The 22565-nt window shown below is 34.9% G+C and overlaps 1 protein-coding gene across 1 annotated transcript in view; it reads left to right on the top strand.

Moving 5' to 3' along the window:
• LOC133662555 (forkhead box protein P2-like) overlaps positions 1 to 22565 on the top strand; it is a 99379-nt gene that overhangs the window by 62308 nt on the left and 14506 nt on the right. Inside the window, exons 8-14 of the mRNA XM_062066671.1 lie at positions 1529 to 1612; positions 9952 to 10162; positions 10793 to 10869; positions 11033 to 11134; positions 14046 to 14167; positions 20795 to 20864; positions 21139 to 21434. Coding sequence (XP_061922655.1) covers positions 1529 to 1612; positions 9952 to 10162; positions 10793 to 10869; positions 11033 to 11134; positions 14046 to 14167; positions 20795 to 20864; positions 21139 to 21434 — 962 coding nt within the window. The remainder of the gene's footprint in view (positions 1 to 1528; positions 1613 to 9951; positions 10163 to 10792; positions 10870 to 11032; positions 11135 to 14045; positions 14168 to 20794; positions 20865 to 21138; positions 21435 to 22565) is intronic.

Here is a 22565-nt window from a genome sequence, read left to right as displayed (position 1 = left end):
TTACATGGCCTTTCCTTTGAACAACACTCAGTAAAGGTTTGGGAAGTGAGGAGACACATTTTTGAAGTGGAATTATTTCCCATTCTTGCTTGATGTACAGCTTAAGTTGTTCAACAGTCCGGGGGTCTCCCTTCTGCTATTGCAGGTGCCACACATTTTCAATGTCTGGACTACAGGCAGGCCAGTCTAGTACCCGCACTCTTTTACTATGAAGCCACGCTGTTGTAACTTGGCATTGTCTTGCTGAAATAAGCAGGGGCGTCCATGGTAACGTTGCTTGGATGGCAACATATGTTGCTCCAAAAACTTTATGTACCTTTCAGCATTAATGGTGCCTTCACAGATGCGTAAGTTACCCATGTTTTGGGCACTAATACACCCCCATACCATCACACATGCTGGCTTTTACACTTTGCGCCTATAACAATCCGGATGGTTCTTTTCCTCTTTGGTCCGGAGGACACGACGTCCACAGTTTCCAAAAACAATTTGAAATGTGGACTCGTCAGACCACAGAACACTTTTCCACTTTGTATCAGTCCATCTTAGATGAGCTCAGGCCCAGCGAAGCCGACGGCGTTTCTGGGTGTTGTTGATAAACGGTTTTCGCCTTGCATAGGAGAGTTTTAACTTGCACTTACAGATGTAGCGACCAACTGTAGTTACTGACAGTGGCTTTCTGAAGTGTTCCTGAGCCCATGTGGTGATATCCTTTACACACTGATGTGGCTTGTTGATGCAGTACAGCCTGAGGGATGGAAGGTCACGGGCTTAGCTGCTTACGTGCAGTGATTTCTCCACATTCTCTGCACCCTTTGATGATATTACGGAGCGTAGATGGTGAAAACCCTAAATTCCTTGCAATAGCTGCTTGAGAAAGGTTGTTCTTAAACTGTTCAACAATTTGTTCAGGCATTTGTTGACAAAGTGGTGACCCTCGCACCATCCTTGTTTGTGAATGACTGAGCATTTCATGGAATCTACTTTTATACCCAATCATGGCACCCACCTGTTCCCAATTAGCCTGTTCACCTGTGGGATGTTCCAAATAAGTGTTTGATGAGCATTACTCAACTTTATCAGTATTTATTGCCACCTTTCCCAACTTCTTTGTCACGTGTTGCTGCCATCAACTTCTGAAGTTAATGATTATTTGCAAAAAAAAATAAAGTTTATGAGTTTGAACATGAAATATGTTGTCTTTGTAGCATATTCAACTGAATATGGCTTGGAAATGATTTGCAAATCATTGTATTCCGTTTATATTTACATCTAACACCATTTCCCAACTCATATGGAAACGGGGTTTGTACATTGATGCTCGGCCGCGGCGTAGAGGCGAGTGCCCGCCCCACGCCCGCGCTTCACCTCTCCGCAGCTGCTGTCCACCTCGTTTATGGCCTCGCTGACCTACATTCTACTATTGACAAAAAGATGAAATCCTATTTTGTGTGGGTTTTTTTTACCTCTGCGGCGTGCTCGCTTCGGCCGCCGTTAATTGACTCGCCTCTTCTTCTCCTTCCCGCAGCTTTCGAAAGAGCGCGAGCGTCTCCAGGCCATGATGGCCCACTTGCACATGCGGCCCTCCGAACCCAAGTCATCTCCCAAACCAGTGAGTGCATATTGCTCCTACTGTAAACAGCCACCGTGGAATGGGCAACTATTCCATGGCGAGGAAGGGGGGGTCATTTCTCTGTGATGGATATAATGGTGAAAACAACCTGTTGGCGGGCTGATGGCGTCGCGAGCGCAGTCAAGTGTCATTTTAGCAACACATTACAGCTGAATGTTGATATAAACACTACAATTGCTGCTCAAATGGAAAGAGTAAAGTGTCTTTGAAGGAAAATCCAATGTGGCTTTATTATATTCCAAAACATTGCTTTTTTTTGTTTGCAAAAAGTTTTATAGAAGGACATGAACTTCACACCAGCGCAAGTCAACATCTCCGAAAAGGAGTAGGAAGAAATTGCCATGATTCTCCGCTCGCTCTTTCAAAAAAAAATGCCGCTCAAAACAAACAGGAAAGAAAGAAAGAGTGGCTAATTGCTAATTGATGTACTGAGAATGGGTCACGCATTGAATGGGGTGGTGCATTTTTTTTAAATACAAAATGTATTTTAAAATACAGTATGTCCAAATTTCTGAAGAATTTTTTTTTTTTAACCAAAGAATACAACAACATCTTTGCAAAAGTCCTGCTTTTTTTTTTTTTTTACACTTTCCCAGGTTAAAAAAAAGTGTCATTTTTCATATAAAATTATTAAAATAAAATAAAATATATTTAAAAATATGTCAAATGTATACAATATTTTTTAGCACGAAAAAATACAACTATGTAGCTCTTTTTACGCATCTCCGGGTCATTATTAATATTGTAAACATTTATGTTAGTAGTGTAATAGAAAAAGTGACACTCTTGTATTCAAAATGTTTACCTCACCTTGAGCGAAACCTTTAAAGGATGTATTTTTTTGTTTCTTAATCATTTTGATGATTACAGCTGATAAAAACTCTGAATTCTGCCTCCCATTAAATGTGAATAAAAAATTCTGAAAAAAACACCTGAAATCAAAGAACTTTTGCACTTTATATATATATATATATATATATATATATATATATATATATATATATATATATATATATATATATATATATATATATATATATATATATATATATATAGTAAATGTATATATATATGTATATTTTATATAAATATTTATATTTTATATATATATTTATATTTATATATATATTTATATTATATATATATATATATATTATATTTATATACTGTATATATATATGTATATTTTATATATATTTATATATATATATATATATATATATATATATATATATATATATATATATATATATATATATATATATATATATATATATATATATATATATATATATATATATATAAAGTTAAAGTACCAATGATTGTCACACACACACAAGGTGTGGTGAAATTTGTCCTCTGCATTTGACCCATCCCCTGGGAGGTGAGGGGAGCAGTGGGCAGCAGCGGTGCCACGCCCGGGAATCATTTTTGTATATATATATATATATATATTATAGGTATATTATATATAATATATACTGTATATATAATATATATATATATATATATATGTACATGTACATGTATATATATATATATATATATATATATATAGATATATATATATATATATATATATATATATATATATATATATATATATATATATATATATATATATATATATATATATATATATATATATATATATATATATATATATATATATTCTTTTTTTTACTGTATATTGCAAATCTTGCTTAAGTGACATTTACATAAAAATTGTATAAAAGTAAAGTCAAATTAATTTGTGGAAATGTAAAAAAAAAAAAGTGTAATTTTTCATATATAAATGTTACAATATTAAATGCCACTTTTATTTAGATATAATTAAATAATAAATTTAAAAAAATACATAAATATATTGAAATTAAATAAATTACAGAAACAAATAAATATATATAAATAATAAATATAAATAATATATACATTATAATATTAATAAATAATATTATAAAATAAAAAAGCTGAAATCAGACATTTTCTCTTGCTTAACCAGTTCAGAATAATAATAGCAGCAATGCAACAGGAAACTATAACAGTCGTAAAAAAGTCAGTAACTTTTTCTGTCGGCTTTCCTACTAAATGAAAGTTGCTGAGTCATCACGCGCCGCACCACGTGTCCTCTCCTCCCCGCGCACACCCCTCCCCAGCACAGCTGTGTGTTTCCCCTAGCAGGGAACGGTGGAAAGGAGCCAGCCCATCTCTGCTAATTACCAGCGCCAAATTGTATCATAGCATTTCTAATTAGAGCACGCTGTTCGAGATTAGCCCACGATCAGCCTGCGCGCTATCGGCGCCACATCTCCCTTTATCTCTCCGTTTATCACCGCCTCCCTCCTTGGCGCTGCATGCCGCCAAAGTGAGCGCCACTTCCTCGCAGTGGCCCAAACTTCCTGACACTGAGGCCGAGTGACACGCAGTTACTTCATATGTCAGTCCCTGGCAAGCAGGCGGCCGCTCACCGCGCTAATTCTCCGTCTTTTCCTCTACTTTTCTGTCCTGCCAATCTCCAGCCGACTGGAAAAACGCCCAACTGACCTTTCAGACGCGCCGCTAATTTGAGCCGGCGGATGCTAATGACATCGTTACATATTCCGACCAAATTGCCTTAATTGCGAGTCGACAAGCGGGTTGCACTCGGAGGCTGGTGCGTTGATAAATAGGATAAAAATGTCGACTTTGAAATCATCGGGGTGGATGTCGGCGGCCTTTTAGACGATAATTACGAGCCGTCTTGGCTGTAATGAGGTGCGGAAAACAGCGCAGAAGTTAAGGAGACGTCAAGGTAGTAACAAGGGCCCAAATATTGCAACATTATGGAACCACTTGACCTTAAAACGACGGCGCCAAAACTAGTTGTCGATTTTGTTGCTATGCCAACCCTTCATAACTTATCTTTCCGATCTTTAACCAGTGGACCAGCCAGGACACCTTTTATTTTGTGTTGGCAGCGGCTTCCATACATTACTGTCCATGCGTGTGCCAAGTTCAGTCTAGAAAACAATTGTTTTTTATTCTTTCCCAAGGAGCTAAAAACCAAAAGCAGACAGTCCTTATGGCGACTTTAACGAAGCAAGATGGCCAAAGGCTAATAATTGAGGATTCATTGAAAGATTCTACTACTTCTACTTCAACAGACACATCTAATGCACAATTTTAAAAAGTTTTTTGTGCAAAAAGTGCACACATTTGTTGAAAATGTGGTGTATTTTAAAAAAACAACTAATTTTTATGTCATTCTCACATTTCTAATTCACATAATTGTATGTACTAAATCTTCTTAAATTCTTGTAAAAATCTCACTTTAGGTACCCCTAAAAATTTGTAAAATTTCAACATCGTAAGCTTCTTTTTTTTATTGCATTTTTATGTTACCTAAAATATTTTTTAATTCACACAAAAAAAAAATCATATTTTTTGCAATAAAATCAAGTCAAAATGATAATCTAAAAATAGCTCTAATTTCCACAAATATCTGAATATTTATTGTATTAAATCAAACTGAATTGCAGTCGAAAGGCACTTTTTAACACTTCTTTCAATAACCGAAAAATATGTAAGATTTCCTCAAATTACTGCTATTTTTTTTGCACAGGATTCTACTAAATAAATGCAAAATTTGTACTTTTTTTCCCAAGTAACCTTAAAAATATATCACATTTCCACAAATTACTGCATTTATTTACACAGAATCCGAGTAAATTCTAGCAAACATTTTCTTTCAACACTTGTATTCATTAAATTTCCACAAATTACTGCAGTTATTTACACAGAATCCGAGTAAAGTCTAGCAAAAATTTTCTTTTAACACTTTTTTTCATTAAATTTCCACAAATTACTGAATATTTTTTGTACATTTACTTATTAATAACCTTGCTGAAATTGCCAATTTCCACACTTTATTTGTGTTGGCAACGGCTTCCATACATTACTGTCCATGCGTGTGCCAAGATCAGTCTAGAAAACAATTGTTTATTATTCTTTCCCAAGGAGCAAAAACCAAAAAGCAGACATTCCTTATGGCGACTTTAACGAAGCAAGATGGCCAAAGGCTAATAATTGAGGGTTCATTGAAAGATTCTACTACTTCTACTTCAACAGACACATCTAATGCACAATTTTAAAACGTTTTTTGTGCAAAAAGTGCACACAATGGTTGAAAATGTGGTGTATTTTTAAAAAAAACCTAATTTTTATGTCATTCTCGCATTTCTAATTCGCATAATTGTATGTACGAAATCTTCTTAAATTCTTGTAAAAATCTCACTTTAGGTACCCCTAAAAATTTGTAAAATTTCAACATCGTAAGCTTCTTTTTTTTTATTGCATTTTCATGTTACCTAAAATATTTTTGAATTCACACCAAAAAAAATTCATATTTTTTGCAATAAAATCAAGTCAAAATGACACTTTTCAAATAATCTAAAAATAGCTCTAATTTCCACAAATATCTGAATATTTATTGTATTAAATCAAATTAAATTGCAGTCAAAAGGCACTTTTTAACACTTATTTTAATAACCTAAAAATATGTAAGATTTCCTCAAATTACTGCTATATTTTTTGCACAGGATTCTACTAAATAAATGCAAAATTTGTACTTTTTTTTTCCAACTAACCTTAAAAATATATCAAATTTCCACAAATTACTGCATTTATTTACACAGAATCTGAGTAAATTCTAGCAAACATTTTCTTTCAACACTTGTATTCATTAAATTTCCACAAATTACTGCAGTTATTTACACAGAATCCGAGTAAATTCTAGCAAAAATTTTCTTTTAACACTTTTTTTCATTAAATTTCCACAAATGACTGAATATTTTTTGTACATTTACTTATTAAATTCTTGCTGAAATTGCCAATTTCCACACTTTATTTGTGTTGGCAACGGCTTCCATACATTACTGTCCATGCGTGTGCCAGTCTAGAAAACAATTGTTTATTATTCTTTAGGGGGTCCCAAGGAGCAAAAAACAAAAAGCAGACATTCCTTATGGCGACTTTAACGAAGCAAGATGGCCAAAGGCTAATAATTGAGGATTCATTGAAAGATTCTACTACTTCTACTTCAACAGACACATCTAATGCACAATTTAAAAGAGTATTTTGTGCAAAAAGTGCACACATTTGTTGAAAATGAATTTTTTTAATGTCATTCTCATATTACTAATTCACGAATGTATGAAATCTTCCTAAATTATTGTATAAATCTCACTTTAGGTACCCCTAAAAATGTGTAAAATTATTTTTTTTATTGCATTTTTATGTTACCTAAAATATTTTGAATTCCCACCAAAAGAATCCATAATTTTTGCAATAAAATCAAGTCAAAATGACACTTTTCAAATAACCTAAAAATAGCTCTAATTTCCACAAATATCTGAATATTTATTGTATTAAATCAAACTACCAGTAAATTGCAGTCGAAAGGCACTTTTTAACACTTTTTTTAATAACCTAAAAATATGTAAGATTTCCTCAAATTACTGCTATTTTTTGCACAGGATTCTACTAAATAAATGCAAAATTTTTACTTTTTTTTCCAAGTAACCTTAAAAATATATCACATTTCCACAAATGACTGCATTTATTTACACAGAATCCGAGTAAATTCTAGCAAACATTTTCTTTCAACACTTTTTTTCATTAAATTTCCACAAATTACTGCATTTATTTACACAGAATCCGAGTAAATTCTAGCAAAAATGTTCTTTTAACAGTTTTTTTCATAAAATTTCCACAAATTACTGAATATTTTTTGCACATTTACCTATTAAATTCTTGCTGAAATTGCCAATTTCCACACTTTATTTGTGTTGGCAACGGCTTCCATACATTACTGTCCATGCGTGTGCCAGTCTACAAAACAATTGTTTATTATTCTTTAGGGGGTTCCAAGGAGCAAAAAACAAAAAGCAGACATTCCTTATGGCGACTTTAACGAAGCAAGATGGCCAAAGGCTAATAATTGAGGATTCATTGAAAGATTCTACTACTTCTACTTCAACAGACACATCTAATGCACAATTTTAAAAAGTTTTTTGTGCAAAAAGTGCACACATTTGTTGAAAATGAATTTTTTTGATGTAATTCTCATATTACTAATTCACGAATGTATGAAATCTTCCTAAATTATTGTAAAAATCTCACTTTAGGTACCCCTAAAAATGTGTAAAATTATTTTTTTCTTTTTTTTAATTGCATTTTTATGTTACCTAAAATATTTTGAATTCCCACCAAAAAAATCCATATTTTTTGCAATAAAAGTCAAAATGGCACTTTTCAAATAACCTAAACATATCTCAAATTTCCACAAATATCAGAATATATTTTTTGTATTAAATCAAACTAAATTACAGTCAAAAGGCACTTGTTAACACTTCTTTTAATAACCTAAAAATATGTAACATTTCCTCAAATTACTGCAATTTTTTTGCACAGAATTCTACTAAATTAATGCAAAATGTGTATTTTTTTCCAAGTAACCTTAAAAATAAATCAAATTTCCACAAATTACTGCATTTATTTACACAGAATCAGAGTAAATTCTAGCAAACATTTTCTTTTAACACTTTTTTCAGTAAATTTCCACAAATTACTGAATATTTTTTGCACATTTACCTATTAAATTATTGCTGAAATTGCCAATTTCCACACTTTTTTTGTGTTGGCAACGGCTTCCATACATTACTGTCCATGCGTGTGCCAAGTTCAGCCTAGAAAACCCATCCATCCATCCATTTTCTACCGCTTGTCCCTTTTGGTGTCGCGGGGGGTCGCTGGAGCCTATCTCAGCTACAATCGGGCGGAAGGCGGGGTACACCCTGGACAAGTCGCCACCTCATCGCAGGGCCAGACAACATTCACACTCACATTCACACACTAAGGCCAATTTAGTGTTGCCAATTAACTTTAATGAAGCAAGATGGCCAAAGGCGCCGAAATTGAGGATTCATTGAGATATTCTGTCCGATCCCATCTAATGCACAATTTTAAAAAGCACCATTCTCATATGAATTTAGGAGGGATTTGTGCAAAAAGTGCACACATTTATTGAAAATTTGAACTACAAGGCGCACTTAACATCCTTTCATGTTCTCAAAAATTATAACCCGGTGCGCCTAATGTACGGAATAATTCTGGTTGTGCTTACCGACCAATAAGTAATTTTATGTGCAAAGTACTACTAAATTATCACAAATTGTGTGCTTTTTAACGTTATTTAAGGTATCTCTAAATATTTTTAATATTTTTAATATTTTTAACAATTTACTAAATATTTTTTGCACAGAATCCTACTAATTTCTTGCTGAAATTGCACTTTTTAACACTTTCTAGAGTAACAATAAAAATATGACAGATTTCCACATATTACGGAATATTGTTTGCACATTTACCTTTTAAATTCTCGCTTAAATTGCAAATTTCCACAATTTTTAAAGTAACCATAAGCCTATGTCAAATTTCCAAAATATACTAAATACTTTACACACCGAATCCTACTAAATTAGTTTGAAAATGGCGCTTTTTACCACTTTTTAGAGTAACCTTAAAATATATGTTTGAAAAAATTCTGAAATTACTGTATTTTCCCCCAGAATCCAGCTAAATTTTTGCCGAAATTGTGCTTTTTAACACTTTTTTTAGGTATCTCTAAACATTTTAAATATTTTTAACAATTTACTGAATATTTTTTTGCACAGAATCCTACTAAGTTCTTTTAGCACTTTTTAGAGTAACACTAAAAAATATGTCAGGTTTCCACAAATTATGGAATATTTTTTGCACATTTACCTATTAAATTCTCGCTTGAATTGCAAATTTCCACACTTTTTAAAGTAACCCTAAGCTTATGTCAAATTTTCCAAAAAATACTAAATATTTTATGCACTGAATCCTACTAAATTATTTTGAAAATGATGCTTTTTACCACTTTTTAGAGTAACCCTAAACTATATATTTAAAAAAAAAAACTTAAATTACTGTATTTTTTTTCACAGAATCCAACTAAATTAGTGCGAAAATTGTGCTTTTAAACGCCTATTTTTAGGTTACCCACAGTTTACAACGAAATTATCACAAATGCTTTGCTTTTTAACACTTTTTTTAGGTAACCTTAAAAATATATACATTTTCAACAATTCACTGCATATTTTTTTGCACAGAATCCTACTAAATAGCGCATTTTTTAGCACATTCTAAAAAATATGTCACATTTCTAGACATTTTTGCACAAAATCTTTAATAAATGGACATTCTTTATTCATGCTTCTGCAGCACTAAAGAACAATAATGTCTTCCCCTTGCAGCTCAACTTGGTGTCCAGCGTCACCATGTCCAAGAACCTGCCCTACGCGTCCCCGCCTAACTTACCGCAAACGCCCACCACCCCTACGGCGCCCGTCACCCCCATGGCGGCCATGCCCCAGGTCCCGTCGGTGCTGGGCGGAGCCAACGTGCCCAGCATGGGAGCCATGCGGCGACGTCACACGGACAAATACTCCATGCCGCTGTCGTCGGGTAAGACCAACTACGCAGCGCACACTTTAGCCAAGCGCCTGCGCTTTAATAACACACACACACACACACACACACACACACACACACACACACACACACACACACACACACACACACACACACACACACACACACACACACGCTGAGTTTAATCACTCTATATGTAAATAGAGACGGAACTGCACATGAATATTACAGCAGTGTTAATGAAGTTCAAATAACAGCCAAGTAAATATCATATTTATTGCAGCAGGACATATTGCACGTATGACTTTTTGCATTTTTTAAATGCTCCGCCTTTGATGTTTATATTTACCGGCTGTGTTTAGCGCCCGGTGTCATCAATTATTCAGCGCGGGCCTAACGAACTGCACGGATCTCATTTTATGGATTTATTAGTGTTTAAGACCTCTCGCGAGAGACATTAATTAAAAATGTATTTTGTTAGACATGGAAAATGCTGATTTGATGTACCCCCACCCCAACCCCTCCCCCCCCCCCCCCCCTCTCTCTCTCTATAACCCCCCTCCCTTGTTTTTTAATGTGATGAAACCTTGACTGAGTCCAATACCTGGAGGAATAAAAATTTACCAATTATTTCAGGTGGTGACACAGTATTTATTTTTCCAGAGATCGCCCCAAACTACGAGTTTTATAAGAACGCGGATGTCAGGCCGCCGTTTACTTATGCAACCCTCATAAGACAGGTGAGTGGGAAATAAATTAACTTTGCCTGATTAGATTCAAATTAATTGCAGCATGAATCGTGGCAGCTCTCTGTCCGTGTGTGTGCGTTCGTGTGTGTGTGTGCGTGTGTGTGTGTGTGTGTGTGTGGTTAGTAAAGCATTATTTGATGTCATCTCATTCCAGGCTATCATGGACTCTTCCGACATGCAGTTAACGCTTAATGAAATCTACAGCTGGTTCACGCGCACGTTCGCCTACTTCAGACGCAACGCCGCCACTTGGAAGGTTTGAAAACGCATTTTACCACCCCACCCCTCCCCTCCTTTTTTTTGTTTTACAAAGAAACGGCACAGAAATGAATAGCGTGGCTGTAATTATACAGCAGCCACTCCATCATCAGCACCTTTTGTTGGGCGAGACAAACCGCCTCCCCCTCCTCGCTCCTCGAGCCTCCCCTTGCATATCATTGATTAATTAGGAAGAAAGATGGCCGTCAAGCAGTCGGGCCGGGGTGGGGGGGCGTGGGGGGAGGTCAAAGATGCTCGCAAACACACAAGCAAGAGTCGGCCTGTCACGGCGGAGGAAGTCTTTATACGGGCGCACAAAAGGCTCCAACTTCATTGTCCTGCCTCCGCCAACAACAAAAAAACCAAACGAGGGTTCCTAGTTTGTATAAAGAAGCCATTTCCGCTTGTCAAAGCTCCTCTATCTGTCACATTACAACATCTTTTTTTTTTTTTTAATGAATGATTATCTCTTTTTTTTTAGGCGCGTTATCTACGACGGGGTCATACGTCGAAGCGCTAACGTGACGGCCCGCGCTTTGATTAATGTGGAGAATTTGTTTGGAGGGGGTGGGGGGAAAAAAGGGAAAGGTGGTTTAATATCTGCCTCCCTTGCTGCACCCCCCCTCCGCCCCTCCACCACCACATCCCTCTTTTCTTCTCCATGCAGAAGCTTATTAGTTCTAACTATATAGCATGCATAATAAAACTGCTCATTTGCTCATTAATATTAAAATTATCATATTCACAGCCATGGGCATTAAGATCAATCAAATCCAGGGATTTTCAGGTCAGATGCGAGATCTGCTTATGAGGATTTTTTCCCCTCATTTTATATATATATATATATATATATGTATATATATATATATATATATATATATATATATATATATATATATATATATATATATATATATATATATATATATATATATATATATATATATATATATATATATATATATATATATATATATATATATATATATATATATATATATATATATATCCTCTGAATCCTCTTCTTGGAGAATGAGCAGTACACAACGAGATATTAAAGTGTATTATTTAATGCACGGTCGTATAGTTTGTAATTAAATCAAATACGGCGTGGATAGTAAAAAAAAAAAAAAGATGATGTGAGATGAAACACACACACACACACACACACACACACACACACACACACACACACACACACACACACACACACACACACATACATGTCTTGCCTACTTGTTTGGTCAGTAGGTTGTGAGGGCCCCCCTTTCCACTATAGCTAGAAGGATGAAAAAATATATATATCTAGCACTAGATGGGAGTAGAGAGTTGCAACCTCACTTCAGAATGCAAAACACACAAAGTAAAAAAAAAAAATGTTACTTCTGTAGTTGTGAGGACCTATTGCTGTTGCTAGGTAGATTTGACCGTACACACAGATAGTAATAAGTTCTGTGAGTTGGCCATTTTTAAGGACAGCAAAGTACTCAATGAAGGTAACACTTCTAAATTGAAAATAAATCACATCTTGCTCATTTCTCAACCTATTTTCATTCAGTTTATATTATTGTATAAATGTACAAAACATGTACTACATATACAAATATATGTAGATAATAAGTAGAAAATTAAACATACACAAAATGTATATATAAATACATACAGTACAGTCTATATGAACACACACACACACACACACACACACACACACACACACACACACACACACACACACACACACACACACACACACACACACACACATACATGCCTCGTCTACTATGTGTGGACCCACGTTTGGTCAGTAGGTTGTGAGGGCCCCCCTTTCCACTATAGCTAGAAGGTTGAAAAAACAAATATCCAGCACTAGATGGGAGTAGAGAGTTGCAACCTCACTTCAGAATGCAAAACACACAAAGTAAAAAAAAATATTTTACTTCTGTAGTTGTGAGGACCTATTGCTGTTGCTAGGTAGATTTAACCATACACACACATAGTAATACGTTCTGTGAGTTGGCCATTTTTAAGGACAGCAAAGTACTCAATGAAGGTAACACATCTAAATTGAAAATAAATCACATCTTGCTCATTTCTCAACCTATTTTCATTCAGTTTACATTATTGTATAAATGTACAAAACATGTACTACATATACAAATATATGTACATAATAAGTAGAAAATTAAACATACACAAAATGTATACATAAATACATACAGTACAGTTTATATGAACACACACACACACACACACACATTCTTGTATTTTCTACCTTCTTGAGACCGCTGAAAAATACCTACCTCTTTAGGACCACCCTTTCTAGATATATAAATATGTGTATTTACAACATTAATAATATGTACAAACTATGCAAATATAAAAAAAGGTAAGCTTTTAGTTATTTTTTTATTTTTTATTTTTTTTGTAATTGGTTTTTAAACTTCATTATTTACTTCAAGTTATTACAGTATGTCTCCATATACATATTTTATTCATTTTGTCCAAAGGGGACGCATTTCAATTTCTTACACACACTTGTTATTACATATGTCCTAACTTGTTCACACCTCCTCATATGGAAGCTGCTTTTCCTTGTTGATGTCTCAAGAAGGGTAGAAATACAAGCACACACACAGTGACACCTCCGTGGTGTTCCATATTTCAAACGATGTGTCCATTATGGGCAGAGTCGCCATTATCAGGACCTTCAGCATTATAAGCCATTCGCCATGCTGATTACCTCCTTTTAGTCGCCATACTCTTGATTGATACGTACTGTGCGTGCCGGACTTGGAAGAGGGTTTTTTTTAAAAAAATTTTAGCTAATTAAATCAAGGGTGCCTGAATGTGCTTCCTCTGACCTGTCCGTCTCTCTCTCTCTCTCTCTCTCTCTCTCTCTCACGCCGCAGAACGCCGTGCGCCACAACCTCAGCCTGCACAAGTGCTTTGTGCGCGTGGAGAACGTGAAAGGCGCCGTGTGGACGGTGGACGAGGTGGAGTACCAGAAACGCCGGTCGCAGAAGATCACAGGGTACGAAGAAAAAAGGACATTTTTGGTCTGATTTTTGCTGCTAAAGTAGGACGAGTCAACTAAATTGTTGTGGGGGCCACTAAGGAGCAGCCAATGCACCAAATCAGTTGGGGTGCACAAAATAGTCGATTCTTATTCATTCCGAATCTAAATAATATATTATATAATAATATTAATTATTATTATTATTATTAGGGATGTCCGATAATGGCTTTTTGCCGATATTGTCCAACTCTTAATTACTGATACCGATATATATACAGTGGTGGAATTAACACATTATTATGCCTCATTTGGACAACCAGGTATGGTGAAGATAAGTTCCTTTTTTTTTAAAACTTAATAAAATAAAATAAGATAAATAAATTAAAAACATTTTCTTGAATTAAAAAAGAAAGTAAAACAATATAAAAACAGTTACATAGAAACTAGTAATTAATGAAAATGAGTAAAATTAAGTGTTAAAAGTTAGTACTATTAGTGGACCAGCAGCGTGTGCTTACGGACTGTATCCCTTGCAGACTGTATTGATATATATTGATATATAATGTAGGAAGCAGAATATTAATAACAGAAAGAAACAACCCTTTTGTGTGAATGAGTGTAAATGGGGGAGGGAGGTTTTTTGGGTTGGTGCACTAATTGTAAGTGTATCTTGTGTTTATGTTGATTTAATTTCATTTAAAAAAATTAAAAAAATTAAAAACGATACCGATAATAAAAAAAACGATACCGATAATTTACGATATTACATTTTAAAGCATTTATCGGCCGATAATATCGGAAATCTCTAATTATTATTATTTTATAAGACTCCATTTTTAAAAAGACGTTTTCAGGCCATCTCCACACAACCAGAAGGAGCTTTTTCTAACCTGTTTAAAAAAAAGTTTCATTATAATTATTATTCCAACTGTTACATTGCCAGAAATCGGTTTGAATCCTGAATCGATTCAGAATCCAATCATCACTCCAGGAATCGGATCGAATCGTTCAGTGCCCAAAGATTCACAACAACTACTCTTGTTTTAACTCTCAGATTTAAAAAAAAAAAAAAAAAAAAAAAAATCTGAATTTGATAATATACATATTAAACTATCGTATTTTTCGGACTATAAGTCGCAGTTTTTTTCATAGTTTGGCGACTTATATATGTTTTTTTCCTTCTTTATTAAGCATTTCCGGCAGGAGCGACTTATACTCCGGTTCGACTTATACTCGGAAAAATACGGTACTCAAAATTTGTGAACATTTCTGAAATGTGTCCATTTTTTTTAAACATTTTTGTACAAGATGACTCATTTGAGTAAAAGGACTGAAAATAACAGGTGTGAGTTTTTAGCATAGAATTAGCAAATACATCAAATACAATTACCTTTTGTATTTATGCCAATTTACTAATAAGCACACTATGGTGATTCAATAAATATATACATATTGAAAATAAAATAAATTAGGGTAAAGAAAAATTAAAAAAATGCATGTGCTGATATTATGCCCCGCCCCCAAGTCATGGATGAAATATGTTGAAATATTTATTGCACATTTGTTAGGGCCAATTTTTCACTGATACATTTTTTTGGATATATAATTGTACATACAGTAGTACCTTATTGAGCTCATAACTCAAAACACTTGTATCTCAAATCAACATTGTCTATTGGAATTAATCCAAATCAGTTTAATCAGTGATTGGCCCCCAAAACAGCCCACTTTTAACAAGTAAACATGCCTTTTAAAAAAACTTTAGGATAAGAAATAGTGTGTGAAGCTACAATACAATATAATTTAGTACAAACAACTAAAAATGTACAGTGTTTATGTAGGAACGTGGTCTTCTACGGCAGCGTTTTTCAACCTTTTTGGAGCCAAGGCACATTTTTTTCATACCACCAGCAGAAAAAGTTAAAAAATGAAACTCCACCAGGTTGTCGTGCCTTATTTTGAGTTTGTTGTTGTTTCCTGTGTGTAGTGCTTTTAGTTCCTGTCTTGCGCTATTATTTTGGTGACCCTTCCTGTTTTGTTGACGTTCTCCTGTAGCAGCTTCACGCCTTCCTTTGAGCGCTATTCTCCACACCTGCTTTGTTTTCACAATCAAGACTATTGAAGTTGTGCGTACGCTATCCTCCTTTGTGGGGACATTGTTGATTGTCATGTCACACGCTGTAAGTTTTTGCTGTCGTCCAGCATTCTGTTTTTGTTGACTTTGTGGCCAGTTCAGTTGTACTTTTGTTTTACATCGCATGTTAGTGCGTTCAGTGCGTTTTCCTAGCGGGTTTGCCTTTTGTTCATTTTTGGTTTAAGCGTTACATACCTTTTTACCTGCACGCTGTCTACCGCTGTGCTCTGCATGTTGGGATCACGACAAACCCTCCTCGACGCGTTCCGACTTCTACAAAGCAATGAACTACCTGCTGCCACCTATTGATATGGAGTATTACAAGATTACCCTGCCAAGCTCTACACAGCACAGGCACTACACAACAGCACATTATTAGGATTATTGATTTGCAACAAATATTTTTGGACCAATTAGGTGAAGTTGCATAATTTCCCACGGCACACCAAACAATATCTCACGCGGCACAGTGGTTGAAAATCACTGCACTGCACAAAGTCAGTGTTCAAAAACAAGAAAAAAACAAACGAAAATTTGGGGTATTTTATTTTAACTAAGCAAAATTATCTGCCAATAGAACAAGAAAATTTGGCTTGTCAAGACTTTCCAAAACAAGTCAAATTAGCTTACTTCAATGAACCCAAAAATAGCTTAAAATAAGTATATTCTCACTAATAACAAGTGCACTTTTCTTGGTAGAAAAAAAAAGAGACCTTTTTGCTCAATATGTTGAAAAATATTCTTAAATGAAGTAAATGCTAGTGCCATTATCTTGACACAACCAGCAAACTTATACTAAAAACTAATTTATTGTTCTCTCAGCCAAATCATATTGTCTAAAAATGCATTTTTCCATGGATAACATGACATCATCGCGTCAAGTGCGTGCTCCTCCAGTCAATTAGTGTGCATATATACAGCCCGGCCCCCGGCCAAAATTGTAATTTGTAAGAATTTATCTGAATGTGCACAAACTATTTCTGTTCAAAATTGTTACAAATGTCACATGTTAAATGTTTAAATATTAACTGTCAGTTTACTGTACTGTGCCAACTGTACTACTATATGAGTACATATTTTCTATTGTTTCATTGAAAATAAACCAGCAAAGTCCATTTGGCTGTCATCTGTTTTAATTATGAGACACAATCATGTCAAAGTCATGATTTTTTTGTTCATGCTTGAAATAAGAAATGATGACTTTAAAAAAGTAGTTTTCTACTTGTGAGTGTTGATGACACAACAGTTGATATTCTAGTTTCAAGCATGTTTTACTCAATATAGCTCATCAAATCTCAGCAACAAGCTGTAATATCTTACTGACATCATTTAGGACCAAAACGCTTAAAACAAGTAAAAGACTCTAACATAAAATCTGCTTAGTGAGAAGAATGATCTTATCAGACAGAAAATAAGCAAATATCACCCTTATTTGAGATAGTTAATCTTACTTAGATTTCATATTTTGTAGTGTGTTCTACGGTATCTCCTTCTGGCTGCTTTTCAGTCAAACACACCATCAGCAGCTTTTCCATATTTTCATAGAGCTCTGCTGTTTTTGGGGACCTATCTTTAGTCAAAGATCATATATGAAAAACTATTGTTTTTAAGGAAGTACTACAAAAAAATCCTAATTTTGCTGTTTTTGGTACTCGGCTACAAAAACGGTCAAGTTTTGAACTGAGCTCCCTCGCAACTTGAGGATTCCAGGTTCGATTCCCGCTTCCGCCATCCTAGTCACTGTCGTTGTGTCCTTGGGCAAGACACTTTACCCACCTGCTCCCAGTGCCACCCACACTGGTTTAAATGTAACTTAGATATTGGCTTTCACTATGTAAAGCACTTTGAGTCACTAGAGAAAAGCGCTATATAAATATAATTCACTTCACTTCACCTATTAAATTGCAAATTTCCACACCTTTTATAGTAACCCAAAGCTTATGTCAAATTTCCAAAAAATACTAAATCTTTTATGCACTGAATTCTACTAAATTCTTTTGAAAATGGCTCTTTTTAACACTTTTTTAAAATAACCCTAAAGTATATGTTAAAAAATCCTCAAATTACTTAATTTTTTTCTCAAAATTCAGCTAAATTAGTGCAGAAATTGTGCTTTTCATCACTTATTTTTAGGTTACCCACAGATTACAACTAAATTATCACAACATTTTTGCTTTTTAACACTTTTTTTTAGGTAACCCTAAAAATATATACAATTTCAACAATTTGCTGAATACTTTTTGCACGGAATCCTACTAAATTCCTGCTGAAATTGTAATTCTTAGCACTTTCTAGAGTAACACTACAAAATATGTCAGATTTCCGCAAATTACGGAATATTTTTTGCACATTTACCTATTAAATTCTCGCTGAAATTGCAAATTTCCACACTTTTTAAAGTAACCCTAAGCTTATGTCAAATTTCCAAAAAATACTAAATACTTTACGCACCGAATCCTACTAAATTATTTGGAAAATGACTCTTTTTAACACTTTTTAGAGTAACCCTAAAACATATGTTTTAAAAAAATCCTCAAATTACTGTATTTTTTTCTTAGAATCCAGCTACATTATTGCAGAAATTGTGCTTTTCAACACTTATTTTTAGATCACCCACAAAGTACTACTAAATTATCACAAATGTTGTGCTTTTCAACGTTTTTTTAGGTATCTCTAAACATTTAAAATATTTAAAATATTTTTAGCAATTTACTGAATATTTTTTGCACAGAATCCTACAAAATTCTTGCTGAAAGTGCACTTTTTAACACTTTTTAGAGTAACACTAAAAATATGTCAGATTTCCACAAATTACGGAATATTTTTTGCACATTTACCTATTAAATTCTCGCTGAAATTGCAAATTTCCACACTTTTTAAAGTAACCCTAAGCTTATGTCAAATTTCCAAAAAATACTAAATACTTTACGCACCGAATCCTACTAAATTATTTGGAAAATGACTCTTTTTAACACTTTTTAGAGTAACCCTAAAACATGTTTTGAAAAAAATCCTCAAATTACTGTATTTTTTTTCTTAGAATCCAGCTACATTATTGCAGAAATTGTGCTTTTCAACACTTATTTTTAGATCACCCACAAAGTACTACTAAATTATCACAAAGGTTGTGCTTTTCAACGTTTTTTTAGGTATCTCTAAACATTTAAAATATTTTTAGCAATTTACTGAATATTTTTTGCACAGAATCCTACTAACTTCTTGCTGAAAGTGCACTTTTTAACACTTTCTAGAGCAGGGGTGTCAAACTCATTTTAGCTCAGGGGCCGCACGGAGGAAAATCTGTGCACACGCGGGCCGGACTATTACAACCATAGCATTAAAACAAAAAAATAACTTCAGATTGTTTTCTTTGTCTTACTTTGGCCAAAAATAGAACAAACACATTCTGAAAATATTACAATAAAATATGGAAAAAAATACAAGCAGCGGTAAAGTTTAGATCAGGGGTATCAAACTAATTTTAGATCGGGGGCCACATGGAGGAAAATCTATGCCCAAGTGGGCCAGACTGGTAAAATCACGGCACAATAACTTAAAAATAAAGAAAACTTCAGATTGTTTTCTTTGTTTAAAAATAGAACAAGCACATTCTGAAAATGTACAAATCATAATGTTGTTGGGTTTATTTACACCTACATGTTGTAGTTAATAGTATTCCATCTTTGTTTGTCGTTATTTATACTTTCTGAATAAATTATTAGATAATGTTCATTAGTCAACTCATTGGTGTTCATTTTCAATCCATCAAGATAAAAAAATAATATCAAAATCAAATTATAAGATGTTATTTATGTAGTTTGCTCATTTTTCATTGTGGTTTATTTTTTGTATTGCGATATCTAGTGGACACATTTAGAACAGCAGTTTCTTTCATTCAAAAATTTCGGCCCATATTTATACTTACCAAACTCATCCCGCGGGCCGGTTAAAACCAGTTTGCGGGCCTGATCCGGCCCTCGGGCCGTACGTTTGACACCCCTGTTCTAGAGTAACACTAACAATATGTCAGATTTCCACAAATTACGGAATATTTTTTGCACATTTACCTATTGAATTCTCGCTGAAATTGCCAATTTCCACACTTTTTAAAGTAACCCTAAGCTTATGTCAAATTTCCAAAAAATACTAAATATCCTACTAAATTATTTTGAAAATGGCACTTTTTAACACTTTTTAGAGTAACCTTAAAATATATGTAAAAAAAAATCTGAAATTACTGTATTTTTTTTCTTTGAATCCAACTAAATTATTGCAGAAATTGTGCTTTTTAACACTTTTTTTAGGTAACCTTAAAAATATGAACATTTTCAACTATTTACATATATACTCGGCTACAAAAACGGTCAAGTTTTGAACTGAGCTCCCTCGCAGAACTAGGTGCACCAGTTTCCTTGTAAAGAGCATGTGGACAGTTTGGACAGGTGGTCCCAGCACCTGTTGTCAAGCTCATTATTGACGTTCCCTCTCTTTCTCCTCAACTCTTCCAGGAGCCCGTCACTCGTCAAGAACCTGCCCTCCAGTCTGGGCTACGGCTCAGCACTAAACGCCAGCCTCCAGGTAAGAATCCGAGCAGAGACGGCGGCCACCTGGGTGACATTGTCCCCTGGTCCGCCTCAGATTGATCGCGGCGTGCGAGAGGGGAAGCGGCATGGCCATGAATATTTATCCAGGCTGTCATGAATGATTTGGCTTCATTGTGTACACGCCAGCCAGGCTCATGGCGAAAATAACTAAAAATTTAATGGCGGCATATAACTTTAATGCCCAGTCGGGGGGTTTCGTAGGTAAAGTTTTCAAGGGGACGAGGTCTATAACTTGTCTTGTCCCGCAGGCCGCCCTGGCGGAGACCACCCTCCCTCTACTGGGTAGTCCCGGCCTCATGAACAGCGCACACATGGGCGGCTGCCACGGCCTCCTGGGCGGCGACCCCTCCGGACTGATGGGCTGCAGTCCGCCGGGGCTGCTCGGCGGCAGCCCGCCTGGGCTACTGGGCATCAGCCCTCCCGGCACACTGAGTGGCAGCCCCCCTACCCTGTTGCAGTCCGTCCACGATGACCTCAACGGCTCCCTGGACCACCTGGACACCAACGGACACGGCAGCCCTGGGTACTCCCCGCACAGGCACATGTAGGTTCTGCACACCCTATCATTCACACACTGACCCCCCCCCCACCCCCCATAGAAGACCACCCCTCGGTTCTTGTTCGAGAATGAATTCATCCGTTTTGCAAAATCATGTAAAATCAAGAACAATTTTCTCGGTTTCTGTGTAGGTGAGTGACTGGAAGAAAAGCTTAGATTCCACGCGGAGAGCCTGTACAGCAGGGGTGTCCAAACTTTTTCCACTGAGGGCCGCACACGGCAAAATTTAAGCATGCGGGGGCCATTTTGATATTTTTCATTTTCAAACCTTAACAATTTTTTTTTTTTTTAACCTTTAGGGCTCCCGGGGACTATAAAGGGTCTCAGTCATTAAACTGTTAAAAATAAGTCAAATTATTATTATTTTTTTTAATTTAACGCTTACAGTAAATCTCTATATCAACTTGAGGTTGACATAAAGTTTAAAAAAAAAGACAACTTAGTTTTTTATAGTAAAACTGAAATATGCAGTATTTAGTAATTAGAGCCTTAAAAGATCAATAATGCAGGACACCATTGATTTTAAGTCTTTAATATTTTTGAGTAATCACAGTGAAAAGTGAAATAAAATCCTACTAAATATATTTGGGATCCAAAAGGTCCCCCACTCATAAAGTGATACATTTTTATTAGTTTTGTTGAACTTTTAACACTTAAATTACGAGATCAACTTCAAATATATCTGTCCATTTTACGTTTGAACTATTATTTTGTTTGTTTTATGCTCTTTTGTCAAATAAAACTTTGATGTTTTTATATGGCAACCACACAATATATGCAATATTTTTTCCACATAAAACATTTTAAAGTGATATTTTTTAAGTAATAATTCATTATAACATAGATTTTTAGTCTTTTTTTTTTTTTAGCAATGGCAAAAAAAATAAAAATAAACAAAGACAAAAGAAAAAAAACAGCCTGCATGGCAGCTTTGTGTCAACATTGCAACTTTTTCTTGTTAGATTTCACCCCATTCCACTTTTTTTTAATTTTTGCAATATTATAAATTTTGCAATTTTTGCAGAATGTGTGGCGGGCCGGTAAACAATTAGATGCGGGCCGCAAATGGCCCCCGGGCCGCACTTTGGACACCCCTGCTGTACAGTATCACGGCCA

Source organism: Entelurus aequoreus, linkage group LG12 (genome assembly GCF_033978785.1).
Source record: "Entelurus aequoreus isolate RoL-2023_Sb linkage group LG12, RoL_Eaeq_v1.1, whole genome shotgun sequence".
Taxonomy (NCBI): domain Eukaryota; kingdom Metazoa; phylum Chordata; class Actinopteri; order Syngnathiformes; family Syngnathidae; genus Entelurus; species Entelurus aequoreus.
The sequence above is the reverse complement of the archived record's forward strand: the minus strand, read 5'-3'. Positions and strand labels throughout refer to the sequence as shown.